Below are 19,792 nucleotides of genomic sequence, written 5' to 3' on the forward strand. Positions count from 1 at the left end.
ATAACTCTTTTATTAAGCGTTATAGGACTTTCGTTTCTGGTGTCGAGTAGGATGCTTCGAGATGGATTGACGTGTGTTTTGGTGATAAAGTGAGGAGTGGAAAAGGAGTAAGTGTGATAGCGTGGGGAGAGGTGGCGTTTTTCATAGATCTTAAAGCAGCTTTTGATTCGGTGGATAGGAGGAAATTGGTGGAAGTCATGAGAGAGAGGGGGGTGAGGGAAGGGCTGATTAGAAGGAGCGAGGATATTTTGAAGGAGACTAAAAATAGGGTGAGGAGGGGAGAGGATTTGGGAACAAGATTTTGGACAGGAAGGGGAGTAAGGCAGGGGTGCCCATTGAGCCCTCACTTATTCAATTTGGTAACGGCGGACATGGAAGAGGTAATGAGTAGAGGAGGATGGGGAGGGGTTAAGTTAGGGAGGATGAAGATTTATACCTTGGCATACGCAGATGATGTGGTTTTGATCGCGGAGGAGGAGGATAGGATGAGGAGTATGATTGAGAGGTTAGAGGGCTACATGGAAAGGAGGTTGGAGTCATGCAAAGAAAATATAAGGTTAGGAGGTTGGAAAAGGAAGGTAGATGGAAGAGATAAAGTCGAAGATCTTATTTGGGTTATGTAATGCAGAGAAATGGAGGACAGGAAGCACAGATAAGAGATAGGTTAAGGAAGGGTGCTGCTGTAATGGGTCAGGATTGGGGATTGAAAGGGAATTACGAACGGTTGAGGAAGAAGATCATGGCTCTCGATAAACTGGTATGGATGGTGATGGAGTATCGAGTGGAAATTGGGGATGGAGAGAAGAAGTTCGGACTACAGGAAAGGTATTCAGATCGATGTCGGAGTCGAATCGAAATTTCAGGCTATGATAAGGGAGGAATGGAAGAGGTCGAAGACCAGAGATCCGGCGATCGAGGGTTCGAAAAGGTTGGAGGAAGAGTAGGAGTCGGATATGAAGAGTCTGGAGAGTTGAAGAGATAAGGAGTTATCAGAAGTGGGCGAATCAGGTTCTTGGAAGACAAAGGTATAGGCATAGGTGGAGGTAGAGGCAAAAGTCGGAAGAGTGCTGACTGGCTATTATGAGGACATAGAGATGGATCAGAAGGAACGTCAGAGATCGAAGGATCAAATCACAGTGCATGGACAATCAAGAGGATGGAAGATGCGAAGTAGTGGAAGAAGTGGATTGGAATGGAAAGTAGAGTGGCAATGGATAGAAGGTACAGGATTGGAGATGGAATCATGGCACGATCTCGGGAGAGAATCAGGAAATCGGCGAGGCTGAGAATGTAGAGAGAAGAGTCAGAGCATCAGAGAAGAGATCGTTAGAGATCAGAAGTCCGAGATCGAAAGAATAGAGATCGGATCAAAGATCGAGAATCCGAGAGAGAGAGATCGAGAGCAAAGACAGAGATCGAGCAGAGAAATGATGTGGGATGTATGAATGAGAGGTGTGAAAGGATTGGATACATGATATGAGTCGGAAGCGGAGGTCCCAAACTAGAGTAGGGCAAATAGCGTTGTGTGTGTGTATAGGTAGTTTAGAGATAGTTAGAGATTAAGTAATGTAAGTTAGAATTAAGTTAGTTGTAAGCTAGTGTTAAGATAGCTGTAAGTACTATGTAAGAGTTTGTAACCCCAAGGGGATTCAATAAATTATATATCTAACTATCTATCTATTAAGCTTTATAAAAAAAAAATATACAACTTTTCTCCTCAGTTTTGCCTGCTCTTCCTGCATACGATGGGTGAAGCAATTGACGCCGGACACCCTGTATATGCTATCAATGTATAATTAATATATAATTAATATTTAGTGCGATTAAAATTTTTTTGATTTGCAAAATATATCTCATAGGATGAATAATTTGAAATTAAATATTTATTTAATTTATTTACATTTTATATAAAATTTTATTTAGTTTTATACAAAAAGATGTTTAAAAAAAAATATGATTTCTACTAAAATTTCGATTTATAAATACATTTACATTTATTATCTATATGTATTATCATTCACATATATTATATAAAAATAATCAAAATAATATCCGAAATGTTGCATATAAAAAGGCAAAAAGATAATTTGAATTTGCAGACAGACACAAAATGTTTACCGGATATTTATTTTCCGGCAATAAACAAACTCCCTAAAATATAAAATTAACATTTAATTATTTAACACTTGATTATTTCAATATTTATGTATACTCTTATATTATAATTATTTTTGTAATTGTAAATTAATATGTTTTGATGCGAAAGTTTTGTTTTGTACATATACAGAGTGTCAGAAAATTCGCGCAACACCCTTTAAGGGAAGGTAGAGAGTGTTATTCTAAACAGAAAAGTCCTGTACCATTTTGCGATTTTTTCAATATTCAAAAAAATATTAATTGTAAAAGATCAGCCAACGAAGTGCCACAAGAAGCTCGCGGCGCAAAGACGCTTCCCATTTGATACCGCGGCAAAGCAGTGGGAGGAGTGCTTTGCGAGCTCGCATTATGTGTAATTTTTTCAGTTGTCATAACGAAGCGCGCTCGTAAAGCGCGCCTAAGTATCAAGTGGAAAGCGTCTTCGCGCGGCGAGCTTCTTGCAGCATTTTGTTGGCTGATCTTTTACAATTATTATTTTTTTAAATATTGAGAAAATCACAAAATGGTACAGGACTTTTCTGTTCAGAATAACTTTACCTTCCCTGGGATGTTGCGCGAATTTTCTGACACCCTGTATATGTACAAAACAAAACTTTCGCACCAAAACATATTAACTTACAATTACAAGAATAATTATAATATAAGAGTATATATAAATATTAAAATAATCAAGTGTTAAATAATTAAATGTTAATTTTATATTTTAGGGACTTTTGTTTTATATAACTTCTTTTTCTCGCCTGACTTTATTATCATGATTCTGTTTTATAATTGATTATCGTGTAACATCAGTAAATTGTGATCTAATGTGTTTATAAAAATCTGCGCTGCAAATGGCCCTAAGAATGGGACCGAAACGTACGCATCATGTCTTATATTAATAATCTCGAATAAATTATAGTTGCGCTCCAATTACCGCGTGTGGTTCGTATTGCCTTTATACTTGTTTTAATTTTTATTAATAATTTATTTATAAGAGTTTACTATATTTATTGTTTTAATACGCATGTTAAAAAAATTTTTATTTAAAATATTTTTATTTAAATATAATATTATTTTACATAGCGCGTGTAATTGGAGCCTTTTTTACCTTTTTTTTTAAAAAAGGTAATTTTTTTAGGAATTATTATACATACCACTCCGCTCGTTAATACAATAACTTTTTTAAGTAACTACTACGCTCACATGTTAATAGAGTTTAGTTTGAATTTTAGTTTGAAATTTAATTTTATATAATTTATTATGGTCTATCTATTTTTTAGTTTAAAAAATAAAAGGAGACGGCCATTTTTGATAAGATACTATATATGCAACACACTGAAAAAGATGCTAAAGCAAAGAAATGCTTACAAATATAAAATTTATTATATTTATTCACATGTTCTGTTAATACATGCACGTGCAATTGTCTCTACTTTTTGTTGCTTGTATTTATTTTTCTCTTTTTTTATTTGATTTTTATCAATGAATCTGTACTTTTACTATTTAATTTGTATATATTACATATATTAATCAGTTTCAGTAAAAAATTAATTTTTTGTGGAACTGACTATCATTCTGCATTACCATTCTGCGTTTGGCTGTTAATAGTCCTGACTGTAAAATTTCAAATTTGTATTCATATTTTGATTCGACGAATATTAATCTCTTGATTATTAGTTTACGCCAGTAAACTAATTATTAAAACTAATTAGTTTACTGAAAGAAAGAAGGATGGTATTATTATTAATAGATAATTGTATGCAAAATGAAAAATATTGAAATCTGAATTCTGAATGCTGATTGTAAGTTATAAAAGCAGTTACTCAATAAGCACATGTTTAGTGTTCGATTCCTAATTTAACGATTTTACCCCAATATTTTTTTTGCCTATGCTTTTTCAGGAAAGTAAAAGGAATTATTAAAATTTTGAGTTGAGATTTATTTGTATTTGTATAATTAAGAAATAAATTAAGAAAATAATTAAGAAAAATTCAGCCTGTACTCATTAATAGTTTCAGCATGTACTAGCATCCTGTGTCTGACTTCTCGTCCGTAAAATTTCAAGTTTATATCTTCCCATGACAGAAGAACTTTATTAATCTCTTGATTAGTAATTTAATAATTTATATTTATATAATATATCAAATAAATAGAATCAAATAAAAAAATTAAAAATCCAATCCAAAACTAATCTGAAGTATTAGATTCAAAAATAAATTTTGTAATTCTTTTTATTTATTTTTTTCAGCTATTTATGCTGAAATTTTCAATAAATAGCTTTATCACGTATGAGATTATTTTGATTTTTTATTTAAAACTGTCAACGTTATCATTATCTACATCTTACTATCTCCTCTCTATTGGCGATTAATTGTACAACTTATTCTAAATTAGCATTAATACTATTCCACAAAAGTATAAACTAAAATAATAAGTTCATTTTGTATTTAGAATTAAATTGATTTAATCTAGAAATAAACTTTGGTAACGCGTTTAATTGAAATGTGAGAATATAGATATTATTAAATAGTGGATTATAAATCTATGTAATGACTTCTAACTGAAGTGAAAGGGATTTAAGACGGCAGAGGTACGTATCAAATAACCATCCCTTTCATGGAGATTTAAGGCGGCAGCGGTACTGCCGTATCTGTGTAGAGCACTTAAATATCTTTTCAGCCCAATAAATAATTGTTAAAAAATAATATTTGCGACTTTGAAAAAATAAACGAAGCATGAGTGGCCGATATCTCTAAAAATTAACGATAATTCTCGAGTTCTTGTCGTTTATGGAATTATCGCCATTATTTTTATATGAATTTAAGAGAATTTGAAAAAATAATGCAAATTAATATTTAATAATTAAGCAAAAGTATTTATTCGTGAGATGCAAGGAGATTTATGTTAATCAAGCACTCCAAACGAGGAGTGCAGCAAGTGAGAATCAAAGAGTTCCTCGTTAATTCAATATTTTAAATTTAATAAACAAGGGAACTGACACTAATTAAGTATCTCGAATGTGAAAGGCAAAGGAAATTACACTAATCATGTATCCCAAAAGAATCAGACACTTATCACATTCTCGTGATTAATTCTGGATAATGTTATGTACGAGAATTTACATATATATATATCCATATGCAGGTAAGCGTATATGCATATAAACGCGCGCGCGTACAAATTCGTGCGCATATCAAATTATAGTAAAAATTAGCAAAGTTATATTCTTCAATAATTTCTAAACCATTAAATTTAGGCCACATATGTTTTAGATATTTTATACAAAAATGAGGAATTTTTTGGAATTTGTTATATAATATTCTTTTTATCTAAAAAATAAGATTGAATTTCACATGACTTTGAAAAATGATCTTGGTTAAATAATTTAATGTTACTAAATTTTTCCTTTTTAAAATTTTATAAATTGTGTTTGAAATATTTTTGCCTGCTATGTTGAAATATTTGGCTGAACTATTTAAAATGGGATATCCTGTACATGGAGATAAAAAAGATGAAAATTAACAACACAAGAAATTTATTATATGAGTAGGTGATGCACATGACTGATTATATGTCAATGATCTTTGAAACAATGGATTTGGTGCACGCATCGCCCGCTACGGTTTCTCGCTGCGGCATGATCTATGTGGAACCAGTTGTTCTCGGTTGGGAACCTCTCCTGGAATCGTGGCTTCTAGGATTAAATCCAATTTGGGCAGCAAATCAACATAAAGTCATAAACGAGTTGTTCTATTGGCAAATAAATCTTTGCTTAGAATTCATCAGAAAAGAATGTCGGACAACTATAAGCGCCGGACAAATTCATCGCGCAGTGTCAACCATGTCGATCTTCCAAATGCTGATAGAAGATGCCGTAGAGGAAAATCCAAAAACATTTGATCAATATTTAGTAATTTGGTTTCAGGCAGCCTTAATTGTCTCGATGGTGTGGGGTGCGGCCGGTACTTTAGACCTTGAATCTCGACAAAAATTTGATGCATTTTACCTAAGAATGTGGAAAGGAGAATACCCGGAATCACCTTTACCCACTAGTGTGTTTGTCGATCCTATCTCCCTGCCAAGTGAGGATTCGATTCACGATCAGTATTACAGGTCAGAATCATAAAAAAATTATGGAACTCTAATGTAAATCCAATGTATGTTTTTTGTATGCCAAAAGATGCGGTAATATCTCGTTAAGTACAGTAAAATCTCATTATTTTTTATAAAAAAGCGAAAAAATTTTGAAAAAAAGAAATTAAGAGATGCCGTGACCACAGCGCGAAACTATTCTATCATCGTATACTTACATAAACATAACATACAAAATTATTACTTTATGTACTTGTTACTCTATATGGATGTGGCTTTCGACGCATAACGACGGACCGGATTTGATGGATCGATGGTTATCGATCTTTATTTATCGATATGTTTGACATGGATTTCTTTATCTACGACCTTTATTATCTTCGACGATATCCTTATTGTTTCTCCTTTCCTTTCTCTGACCTTTCTTTTTTTTTTGATTTTATCGATTTTTGTCGCTTTACCGCTTGAAAAGTGATCGCATTGACGGATCGACGGATTTCGCCGCCGGATCCTGCCGATCCGGAAGCGATGATCCGCCGGATCTGATTTGTCGATTGATGCCGACGCCGACGATCCGGATCTGACGGACGATGATTTGACGCGATCTTGAGATCTGATGCCGTTGCCGATTTTCGACGCGGACGTAACTGAGTTCGAGATGCCTTTATTTGATCCACCGGATCAAGCGTGCGATGAGAAGCGGCCATTAACTTCATTAATTTCTTTAATCTTTAGTTTGCATCAATATGGACATCTTTGCCTTAAACCTCTCGCTGTCCAAAACTCCTTCCCTGTTTTCTCTCCTTTAGTCTACTTTTTGTTTCCTTTATCATCTCTTCTATTCTTACAACTAATCCTTCTCTTACCCCCCTTTCTCTCATCGATTTTAGTAATATTTTCCTATCCGCCTAAATGCCGCCTTCAGATCCATAAACACTGCTGTCAATTTCCCTCCCTTCCTTTTTAGATATCTTTCTATTAATTAGGTAATTCAGTGCGTAAATCTGATTTATTGTTACCATATTTCTTCGAAACCTAACTAGTTCTCCGCCAGAATCCCCTTCATCTCCATCTCATCTCTCAGTCTTTTTCCTAATGCCGCCGTATATATTTTGTATATCGACGGCATCAGGGTCACTTCTCTGTAATTTTTTCCCATTCCCTTCTTAATAATCGATACAATAATGCCCTCTTTCCCAGCTTCCGGCCAGCCCTCGCCCTTCCACACTCTCCCGCACATTTCCCATACTTTCAAACCTCGTTTGGAATCTTATTTTCCCGATTGCTTTCTCATTCTTTAGTCCTGCTACCACTCTCTTCATCTCTTCCCATTCATCCTTTCTCTCCTTATCCTTCCATATCCTCATTCCATTCCGTACCTCTCTATCTTCATTTCTGCCGAATCCTGTCCTGATTCTTTCTTCCTACGATCATTCCTCTGTTCCATCGATTCTTCGATGACTTCCTGATCTCTGATTCTTGCATCGTCTTTTTGATTCGCGATCTCATTTCTGCATTCCTTCTTGATCCCGTCTTTCCTCATATTATCTAATTCCTTCCTGAAAATCTCCTTTCCTTTTTCATCCCGCATTCCCCTTTTTTTCTCCAACCATCTTGTCTCTTCAAACTTCTATTCACGCTTCCCTTCAACTACTCTATCATCAGTTGATGATTTTAGTCCACCTCCTCTTCTATTTCTAAATTTTCTATCCTCTCTCTAACCTTTTCATCATCTAGGCTAGGTTCCAAAACAGTATAAAATTTCCTCTCCAAGGAATATTTTACTCAAAGACCAACTTGGAACAAATCGGAAACGCTCAAGAAAGTTTCAAAAAAGCAAGTAAAATTTTCAGAGAGTACGTTTTAGAACGTAACTTTAATATATAATAACTGTTTTTTTTCCTTCCCCGGTATACATAAATTTTCCCTCCTCGTCAACCTTAACACTTCCATTTAATATTAACCATTCTCTCTACCCTTTATATTAACCATCCTTTCTCTGTAACCAACCTTTCTCCCTATATTTTATCAACTTCCTTCCATTTTCATTCATTTTCCTATCCTTTGACCTTCTTCCTTTTCCCTCCCCTCTACTCCATTTCCTCTTCCCTCAACTATCCTTTTTCTCCTGTCCTTGTTAAAATCTCTCCTTATTTATGATTTAATTTCTTCTTCTTTTTCCTTCATTCAATCCTTTCAGTTTATTATCCTTATCTTCATTTACTTGTAACATGCTTCAAGAGTGGTTCGCGTGCGTGGATAGCACAACCATAATCAGGGTTTGTAAAGGGATGAGACACAATCGAAGAGACGAAAGGTTTAAAAAACGTCTTTTATTTGCCTCTATTCGGCAATGGTCAGACAAAAATGATATAATAGTAAACAGTGTTATGATGCGGGTTTAGACGGTGTTTTGTGTGTCTAGTTAAAAGTCCCGGCTCGGTGACGCGAGACGTTTGGAAACGCGGGCGCGTAGTCTCAACTTTTTTTTCTTCCAAGTCAAATTGTCATCTATTTTTAATTCTTTAGCCTTTATTAATCTCCTTCTTCTCATTATCTCTCTCTTTCCGGGGAGCGAAAGACAGAGATAGCGATAATTAAATTAAATAAAGTAGAGACTTAATTTAATTTAATTTTTGCTATCTTTTTCTCCTCCTCTCTCTTGCCTCCTACATACTTTACTTTCTTCATTTCTATCTTAATTCTTAATTCCTGTAAGAAATTCCCATCATTTTTTCTACTTCTTTTACTCCCCCTTTACTCTTCTTACCATTACGTTCTTTCTTCTTGCTCTCTTTCAGTTCTCTCCATTTTTCCATCTTTCTTATTTTCCTTTCCTTCCTCCACCACCTCCTTATTTTCTGCTCTCTTATCCTTCCACTTTTCTCTTCATTTTCTCCCTTTCATCCTACCATATCTTCTCCTTCTCTTTCATCTTTTACACCAACTCCTCCACCTTCTCTCTCATTCCTCTGATCTACTCTCTGAATTCTTTCCACAACATTTCCTTTATTCTTTCCTTCTTACTTTAGATCCTTTTCCATCTCTTTCCATCTCTTTCTCCTTCATTTCCTTCTTCATCCCTTCTTATCCTTCTTCCATCTCTATCATCCTTCCTTTCCTTTCCATTCCTTTCCATTTCTTTCCATTCCATTCCTTTCCTCTTTCCTTCCTCTCCTCCTGTCCATTCCATCTTCATTCCATTCCATTCCATCTCCCGACTTCTTTTCGGTCGTTTATCACGTGATTTTCTCCCTACACTGTCTCTGTCACATCTAATACTTCTAATGCCTCTTAAACCTCTAACTTTCCTTTTTCCGACTCTTCATTTCAACACCTTCACCTCCATTCCATCAAACATTTCTCACTCCACATTTCTCTTTCTCTTTACGTTCTCTCTCTCTCTCTCTCTCTCTCTCTCTCTCTCTCTCTCTCTCTCTCTCTCTCTCTCTCTCTCTCTCTCTCTCCCCTCTAGTATTTCTTCAGCTCTCTTCTTTCACAAAACACTTTTGTCCATTCTCTCTCTCATCGAAAATGGAAGTTTAATTGTTAAGCTATGTATATACAATATCATCATCAAGCAGGACCACAATAACATAAAAGGAGCCATGATGTTAGTGTTTGTAAAAATATAAGCGTAAAGAAATATCAAAATTGTAAGATCAAATTTAAAGAAATTCTACTATAAATAGTATAACAATTCTGCAGCAATAACATTACAATACGTATCATTTACCATAGTAAGCAGCTTTTTCAATTATAATGTGGAAATAAGTATCTATTTTTAATTAAAGCAATTTTTTTTAAAGATGTATATAGGGAAATATAATAATTGTATTCTTCTAAATTGATACTACGATGACAATTATTAATACATCTATTTTAGAGATATCCATTTTTCTGATTTGTCTAATTTATATCAATACAGACATCTCAGTTGCCTTGGTCATATTTGCAAAACGATTTGAAAACGAGGAGGAAAGAAGTAGATTTGAAGCTTATACCGCTCATTTACAAAGCAACTTACAAAGTATATGCTACATAGTAAAGCAAGGTTTACCCTGCCTACTAGCGGGATGTGTGCGGGAGGGGGGCCGAAGGCCTCCTCCTGCTCCCCCCTTCCTTGTGTGTGTGCCCGCATGCTTCCTGTCCATGCATGTATTTTGATACATTTCAAACTTTTTTTGTTAATAACTTTTCAATAAGCAACGAGCGACGATTAAATTAGAAGAAAAAGTTACTCAGAATTATGTCCTTGACAACATATATCAAGATCATTGAAATCGGTATGGTCGGCATTAATATGCATATTTACCTAGGATTTTTGTGTTAACGCTGTTACTGTCTTTATACTCAATTTCCTCGAAAACTATTATTAGGACAATAAAAATGTGAACCTAAAATGTTTATTTCTGTGAGTTCTAAAACATTTATCACGATTTTTCGTATTTACTGAGAAAAACGTAAAAAACTATGTGACGGGTCGCTTCACAAGCGGTTGGATGCGCGAACAGCGCAGTCGGAATCAGGGTTCGTAAAGGGTTGAGACACACGATCGATTAGGTTGTTAAATTGAATCGTTTATTTGCCTTTATCAGCAATGGTCAGTTACATATATAGAGATAAGGTATTTAAACCCGCGATGTTGTAATGCAAGACGGGCATACCAGTGTTGTCGTCTGGCTCCATTAATGACGCGAGCGTGCGGGATGCGGGCGCGGGGTGTTGACGCGCCGTAGCCTGATGATGTGGGGCGCGTGCGTGGAGCGGGCGCTTTATTCTTAGTCCGCGCATTCCAATGGATTCAGGGCGCGGGATGCGCGCTGCTGCGGGCGGTGAGGCGCCGTGCGCGATTATTGATTGATACTTCGTATATCGGAGTGTCGGCGAACGATCGGCTATTAATTTGCGCGATATGTATAATTCTTAATCGCCGTGTAATATATATGATTTCTAATCGCTGGATGATCGGCGTGAAGTGCGATGCAGCGAGCTGCTGTGCGCGTAAAGCGTCGATGGTAGAGATGCGGCATGGATCCCCAGATCCTTTCAGGAATGCGACTAGTGCGGAGTTCGAATGATCGGATGGTGGAACCGTAAGAGTATACTCGGGAATAGCAGCGAATTCGTCCGCTCTTGGACTATACGGAAGTGGTTTAAAAAGATTCGCAGGCGAGCAGGAGAATACTCGGGAGAATACTCGGTGGAGGATGCGAACTTGTCCTGTTTACTGCTTTTCTAGCAATTGCGGAGCGGCTTGTTCTCGGAGCATACGACTCGAGAACATCAGGTACCGATCTGCTGTCGAGAAGAGATCTCTCGCTCGTTTTATACCCCTCGTAGGGCCCGCGTTTAGCGGCATTCCTCGGTGATGGGGGAAACGACGCGGAATTTTTTCGTACCGAGCACTCGGAGCTTATCGGAGACTCTCGGCGTCGCTCGGTTAGCCGAGGCTGTATAACGGCCGTATAGCGGTACGATAAAAATAGGGCGCTAAGTGCCTCTGCCTATGCACGGCTGGTGTTCGCCGGGCGGCAGACTTCCGGCGGGTGACATGCCGGGAACGTTGGGAAATGCATAGAATTACGTTTAATCTTATGTGTGCTATCGGGATATGGGCTATCGCATCGTGCGCTAACAAATCCCGCTCGGTCACGAAGAGGAGAAGGAGAAAGGGAAGAGGGGTAGGTAGGTATATACGAAGGGAGGTATAATGAGAGTTAGGAAAGAATTGAGGGAAAAGTAGAGGAGAATACAGAAGAAAGGAAAGGAATCATGGTAGATGGAATAAAATGGGGGAGGGAAGGTGGGAGGTATGGAGGGTGGTAGGAGTATATATAAACAAAGACCTGAAGGATGTAACGATCTACCTTTCCCGACGCCATGGATCGGCTCGCCGGTTCTAGGATTCGGGAGAAGGAAGAGACTCGGGTTTGCAAATTACACACTCGATTTGGCCAACCAATAACAAAGATTTATTCGTGTGAATATATGGTACAACAGAATCGGCCAATGCATAGGACTCGCAAACAATTTGAGAACGAAACCCGGGTTTCTAACACTAGAATAGCGGAACTTAACTTAAAGAACAAACAAATGGGATAGGCCCATAGTAACAGAAGCGGTAAATTTATATAAGAAGAATCGATACATGAGAAAATAAGAGAACGGAATCGGCTAACAAAATCGGGGATGGTCGAATCGAATCTGTACTCTTAACGGAAAACCGTGCCAGGGCGTGACGTCCGGATCCGAGGATTTGCACTACTAGGAACCCGCCGGTGTGCTTTGCGACTTATCCTGAGAAGGACTGAGCGCTGGAGATGCTGTTCCTGGCGTCACGAGCAGGCACCGGCTCTCTACTTAATATAAATGGTTTATGAACTACGCGCGGTATTTACAAAAGACGCGGATGCGATATAAATCGGACGTAGCTTAACCCTTTCGCTACGACAGTGTGCTCCGTCGGAGTGACACCGTTGAACGGGCCACCGTGCCGCCGGAGTAGCGGCACTGAACGGAGCACTGCGCCGAAAAGTGTGCATGTTGCGCTTAGGTAAACTGGTGTTCGGACTTACATCTTTCGGTGCAGCCTCGTCATTCTCCGGATTGTACGATTCTTTAAGTGTTATACAACAACATATTTGGAGATTTTGCAATTATTATCAATAAAAATATATTTAAAAATTAAAAATTACACTTTACAATAACAAACAACAAACACTTTCCAATAACAAATTAAAATTCTCAATAATTTAATTTACAGTGATAAATTTTAAAGCAAGGGTCGACACACAATCCCACATTACAGTTTTTACATTCATACACAGTTTCGCGTCTTTTGTCGTTCGCATGGCAAACGACACACCTTCTTCTTAGTTTTTTTCCTATTACCGATTTATAAACTGACGGAAAATGTCGTTCTATTAATCTCAATGGATGATTATTCCCCGTTCGATGTAGATGACTTATACTTTCATGGTACTTTCCCAGTATCTCCCTAATTAGTTGCAATTGAAATCTTGCCATAGATATCGGTCATTTCATCTTATGCTTGTACAGACAATAAGCGTTCCAGACGCAAATGTCCACCAAATGGAAGAAAAATTTTCGGTACCATTTCAAAGATTTCCGTGTCGAGTTCACAGTGCTTATGACCATATCCGCTTTATCCACTGCACCCATTGAATTGTTGTAGTCTAACACGCATACAGGTTTCTGGATAACTTTTTCTCCTCCATGCCTGATTACCGTTTTAAATTCTGCTGTATGCATTGTAGAAAGCATATACACTTCTTTCTTATCCATCCATTTTAAGACTAATAAGTTATCGGATGATCTAAATGCTGCCTCCCCCTTTTTTAATCGTTTGTCAATTTTGGGCATTCCTTTTCTCCTTTTTATTACGGTCCCGCACGCGTTTGTGACATTATTATGTAAAAACTTAAATAAAGCGGGACTCGCATACCAGTTATCTACATAAAGAGTATGGCCCTTTCCTAGATGCGGCTTCATAAGGGTTTGCACTATTGCTCTAGATTTTCCAATATCTAAATTTTCAGTATCCACCATGGTAGATGATCCGGCATAAATTATTAAATCTTGCACGAACTCTGTCTCACAGTCGCTCAAAATAAACGATTTTATACCAAATCTGCTTCTCTTTGATGGTATGTATTGCTTAAAAGAAAGACGCCCTTTATACAAAAGCAGACTTTCGTCAATGCATAGCCGTTGATAAGGCTGAAATGATTCATTAAATGCTTTTCGTAATATTTCAACGACGTTTCGTATTTTGTACAAACGATCATTAGTACGACCAACATCATCGGTGAAATGTAGCATTTGTAGTAATTTGAAATAACGGTCTCTCGTCATTACTTCTCTAAAGATATCGCTACGCAGAAGTTTATCTTTACTCCAATATTCTGCTAATGATAATTTCTTGTTGCGTGTCATCAATAATGACACAGCAAAAAAACAATATAATTCGGCTAGTCCTGTTCCATCTGACATATTTACGTTATTATTACTCTTTCGAGACCAATATCGATTAGTTTCCCTTGCAATCAACTCTACGAGCTCTTCAGAAAATAAAAGTTGAAAAAAGTCTAAGATTTTTGAGGATCTATTAATATTTCTTTTAATTCCTGAATCCGCTACCGCAAACTTATATATTTTGGGGACGAATGTTTTTGACGTCCATACTTCAGAGTTATTGTCATGGGTTTCAATCTGTTCAGCTTCTGATTCAGAAGTATTACATATAGCTCTTCTTTTTCTGTGTCGTATTACATTAATTTGATTTTCATTATCTGAATCACTGTCTGAATCAGTTAAGCCATTAGAGGATGGAATTCTTTTCTCTGTGACATTCTAATAAGGGAGATACAAAAAGATTTTATAAAACAACAACAAACTAAACAAAGCCCCAAGTAAAATTTTCAAATAAATGTTGCAAACCTTGAAAACTTAACAGCTGCTATCCAATTTCTTCTAATGGTTTAAGGAAGATTTCTTGTTACGTTGTACTTTTGTACAATACAAACACTTCACTCTCGAATAGAATACAGAAGAAACTTGTTTCGACGTACAGAATATATATATTTTCAAATATATATATTTCGCGTTTAAAATATACCTTTATTCGGATTAATTCAAGACGGTTGAATATTAGCCACTGACAGCTTGAAGGAGATTGGAGCGTGATTCTTGCCCCGATTGCTCCCAAACAATGCATGTTTATATTTCACTTGTTTAAAACAAATGCGAACAAACCAGAGAATGAGACAAGTGTGATCGATGTGCAGTATGCGTAAAAATAAAAACATCGCGGATCAAGTGGTATCACGCGGATGTCGTCTATAGGCAGCGCTCGTACACACAGGTCGTCGCGCGGATGTCGTCTATAGGCGGCGCTCGTACACACAGGTCATCGCGCGGATGTCGTCTATAGGCGACGCTCGTACACACAGGTCGTCACGCGGATGTCGTCTATAGGCGACGCTCGTAGCGAAAGGGTTAAGGCTCTCGGTCGCGGACCATCGGTAGTCGTCGCACGGTGGGCGAAGTCGCCGGTATCGCGAGGAGGCGACGAAGAGAGCACTCTTCGTCGCGGACAACGCCGGTCGTCGAGAGCACTCGACAGGGTACGAGAGCACTTGTCTCCTAGACCAGGTTAAAGGAACGGAATAAGGATCGGTCAACTGGAGACTCAGAGAGCGCTCTGAGGCTTCGAGTGTCCCGAGGATCGGGACCAGGGAATGGTGCCGAGAGCCGTGTCGAGCCGGCTTATATACCCGGCCGGTTTCCCTTACTTAGGCTCGCGCCGTCCTAGTGGGGGATCGCATCGCCCAGCGGCGGCTCATACGATGGGCTCGCTGCCCCGCAACGGCGCGGCTATGTGAAATTTTATGGGGCGCCAAGCGCTGGCCTCTTCTGCGGACGGGTGGACGGTCCGCGAGGCTCTAGACACAGGTCGTTACAAGGAGAAGTTGGAAGAGATAAGTGAGTGGATGGAAAAAAGGGAAGGAGATATAAGGATCATAATTGGAGAGGATTTTAACGCGAGAACGGGGAAGGAGGGAGGAAGCACAGAATTGCAGGAGTGGGAAGAAGAGAAAGGAGGGAGAGAGATAATAAAATAAACGCAGAAGGGAAAGAGTTACTAGAGCATATTGGAGAGAGAGATTGGATTATTCTAAATAGGGGGGGAGAGTGAAGAGTGATGAGAGGGCGAAATGGACATACTCTGGGAAGGGGAGAGTCAGTAATTGACTACGTATCAGTAAGAGAAGAATCGAAAGAGGAGGTGGCAAAGATAGTAGTGGGGAAGAATATAGACTCAGATCACCATCATATTAGTTGTATCTGAAAGGAGAAATTATAAAGAAAGAGGTAAAGAGGAATCGGAATCAGGCGAGAAATCGAGGTACGGAAAGATCGAAGGAAAAGGATTGGTCGGACGAGAATGCAGAGATGATGATACAGCGAAGAGCGGATCAGAGCATGCGAAGCGAACGGAGAAGGACAGATGCATATAGGCAGAATCAGAGGAAGAAAGACGGAATGGAGATCGGAAAGGAATCAGGAAGATGGAAGGCATAAATGGAGGAATCGAGACAGAAAAGTGGAAAGATATTAATAAAGAAATAAAGATAGAGAGAATAAAATGAGTATTTCAGGAACCTGTTGGGAGGCGTGGGGAGGAAGGTGGTAATGGAAAAAAGAGATTTGGAACGCACTAGATGAGAAGTCAGATCTGGAAAGGGAGGAAATTAGGAGATTGGGCGAAGGAAAAGGATGGGAAGGCGATGAGGATAGATGGAATTCCTAGCGAAGTTTGGAAATATAGAGGAGGGGAGATAACAGATTGGGTATAAAAATTCTGCAACAGAATATAGAGGGTAGAAGGTTGGCCGGCAAATTGAAAAGAGGGAGTAATAGTGTCGGTGAAAAAAAAAGGGGGAGGGGAAGTGGTAAAGGAGTACAGAGGAGTGATGCTGATGCCGACCATATAAAATATATGCAGCGATTCTGACAGAAGGTTTAAAGGAGGAGATTGAAAGTAAGGGTTTGCTGTCACAAAACCAAGTGAGTTTCAGGAAAGGAAAGGAGACGATAGATAATATTTATGTGCTAAATTTCTTAGTGAATAGGCAGTTAGAGAAAAAAAGGGGGGTTGGTGGCAGTATTTGTGGAAAGGCTGTTTTCGATTCAGAATAGAGAGGTCGTATTAGAAGCGATGAGAACAAGAGGAGTGAGGAAGAGGTGGAGAGGGTTTAGTAGACAGGGTGGGAAAGATTTTGAGAGAATTGAAATGTAAAGTGAGGGTCGGAGAGGAAATGGGGAAAAGTTTTTGGATAGCATGAGGAGTGAGGCAGAGGTGTCTCTTAAGCCCCATTCTGTTCAACTTAGTGTTGGCGGATCTTGAGGAAGTGATGGGAAAAGTGAGATGGGAAGGGACGAAATTAGGAGAGAGAAGGATATACACACTGTCGTACGCGGACGATGTAGTGCTGGTAGCGAAAGACGAAGGACAGATGAGGATACAATGTTGGATAGACTAGAAAGATACGGATAGAAAGGAATTAGAAATAAATACGGAGAAGACAAAAGTAATGAGGTTTAGGAAGGGAGGTGGTAGATGGAAGAAAATAAGCTGGAGATGGAAAGGGAGACCATTAGAAGAGGTGAAATAATTTATATATTTAGGATACACGTTCCAAAAAAATGGAGGGGCACATAAAAGGGAAGGTAAAGAGAGTGGCGATGGTGATGGGGCAGATATGGAGTTTAGGGAGGAGAAGGTTTGATAAGGATTGGGGAAGAAGGTTATTGCTGTTCGATAGATTAGTATGGACGGTAATGGGATATGGAGTAGAGATATGGGGATGGAAAGAGAGACAAGGGATAGAGACTGGAGGAGAGATATTTGAGAAGGACGTTGGGAGTGGATAGCAGATCACCGGGTTAAGTTAGTTTAGGTATATTGAGGGAGGAGATGCAGAAAGATAAATTGAGAGGTACAGCAGGAAGGTTGGCGTGGGGATTCGAAAGGAGATTGGTGGAAGGAAGAGGAGAGGAGTTGACTTTGAATTGCCTAGGTGAAATGAGAAGTAGAATGGTGAAGAGCACGGAGTTATCGGATTAGGAAAGAGAAAGGGAAGTAATTTTTCGAACGAGGGAAGTAGAAGTCAGAGGTAAGAGGTAATAAAGGGGAAACATGGGAAAGTAAAGGAATGTCAGATAGTGGATAGATGGGGAAGATAAGGACTCGAATATAATAAATGGAATGGAGGTGAAATGGAAATGAATGGAATGAAGATGGATGACAGATGGAATGCAGAAGGATAGAGATCGAGTACAGATGGAATGGAGGAAGATCGTGAAGGAAGAAGATGAAAGGCAGGATGGATCGATGGAAGTGCGACAGGATCAGAGCATGGATCAGGATCGTAGGAAGAAGCATCAGACGGTAGGACAGATAGAGGATAGACAGGAGAGAGAGAGAGAGAGAGAGAGAGAGAGAGAGAGAGAGAGAGAGAGAGAGAGAGCAGGTAGCAATGTATGTGTGCGGCGTTAGGAAAGAATTAAGCGTAGGCTAAGCGGTTAAGTAAAGTTAAGTAAGCGTTTTGTAATTTTATATGTATAGTATCATATCCTCCTTGTAAGCAATGAAGATTTATATTCATTTATTCATAATTGGTCTTATAGATCAATCTTTTTTTCTCTCTCATCCAATGTACCATCAGAAACATTTTTATCATTAAAATCTTACTAAAAAATTGTTATTCCTTAGATTTAATTTTTGAATCTATTTATCACCGATTTAATTATCTCCTCCATTGTAAAAATAGTATCTCTAACATTAATCACACAACAAACATTTCAGAATCTTATTTGATTTTTTCTTATACCGTACATTAAATTTTTATCTCAAAAATTTATTTTGATTGCCCGAAATGCGGATTTTTATTTGTCTTATACAGAACTCAACAATTTAAAAAAGATAATTAAAGTACACAAAGATCTACTCGCGCAAAGATCTACTTTGCTTCACGATAATGTTGTTTAGAAAATTAATTGCAATGGTTGTGAATGCATCATATTTGGATCAAATAAAGATACTACTTAAGAATCGCATTTCGAAACATCGTTATCACATTAAAAGGGTATATATTAAGAATTCAGTAATCACTGACTATAGAAGTAACATAGGTCATTATTTTGACTGGGAGTATATACAAATTCTTGACGAATATCCTTGTTATGCAAGAAAGATTGACGAAATGTTACTAGGATGGATCAAATATAAACGAGATATTTTCAAAAATTATATATTTGATTAATACACATGAAAATTAACACAAAATTATTTTTTTACATAGTATGCACTAATTTTCACACATTTTTGCCACCGTATTAGCAGTTTTTTATTCCTGCTTCTTAAAAAGTAGCAGGAAGAGTATGAAATCAATTGTGTGCGAAGTCTTCTATCTCATCATCGTTGGGAAACCTTTCTGCTACTTTTTTAAGAGATTTGAACAAATATTCATTATACGTGAGAATGCATTAAAAACGCATCTCCTTCTGCTGTATGGCGATTCAAAAGCCTCCGAAAGATTTTAGCTCTCACAATCTTCTGATCTGTATTAAAAATTCAAGGCATCATTGTGCAATGATTTTTCAAAATATTTTCAAAGATTGCACACTTCCATAAGTATGCCATTATGTTAATCTCTTTATTAATTTCACAAACAGTTATTAGTTGGTCGTCTTCAATAAAATCGCGAATTTGTTGAATCTCAGGCGTAATGCTTATGCTTAGATAACGCGCATAAGTCAAATTTGCAATTTTTTCTCAACCTTCACAAAAAAATATATGCCATTTGCATACTTGAAACTTTGATAATATGTTTTTACTGAACTGTATGCGTAATCTGTATAAATTTCAGCTGGTTTAATATGTTCGTGCATTAAAAATTTAATAATTATGCGTCGCGCAATCAAGATAGACATTCTGTTCATTTACCATGCTTACTATTAAATAAATGATTAT

At 37.7% G+C, this 19,792-nt stretch overlaps 1 protein-coding gene across 1 annotated transcript in view; it reads left to right on the top strand.

The window, feature by feature from the left end:
* Window positions 1–5,277: 5,277 nt before the first annotated feature.
* LOC126858296 (dynein axonemal heavy chain 7-like) overlaps window positions 5,278–19,792 on the top strand; it is a 337,651-nt gene continuing 323,136 nt past the window's right edge. Inside the window, exons 1-2 of the mRNA XM_050608501.1 lie at window positions 5,278–5,283; window positions 5,690–6,252. Of these exons, the coding sequence (XP_050464458.1) occupies window positions 5,278–5,283; window positions 5,690–6,252 (569 nt within the window). The remainder of the gene's footprint in view (window positions 5,284–5,689; window positions 6,253–19,792) is intronic.

Source organism: Cataglyphis hispanica, chromosome 24, assembly GCF_021464435.1.
Source record: "Cataglyphis hispanica isolate Lineage 1 chromosome 24, ULB_Chis1_1.0, whole genome shotgun sequence".
NCBI classification, from domain to species: Eukaryota; Metazoa; Arthropoda; class Insecta; order Hymenoptera; family Formicidae; genus Cataglyphis; species Cataglyphis hispanica.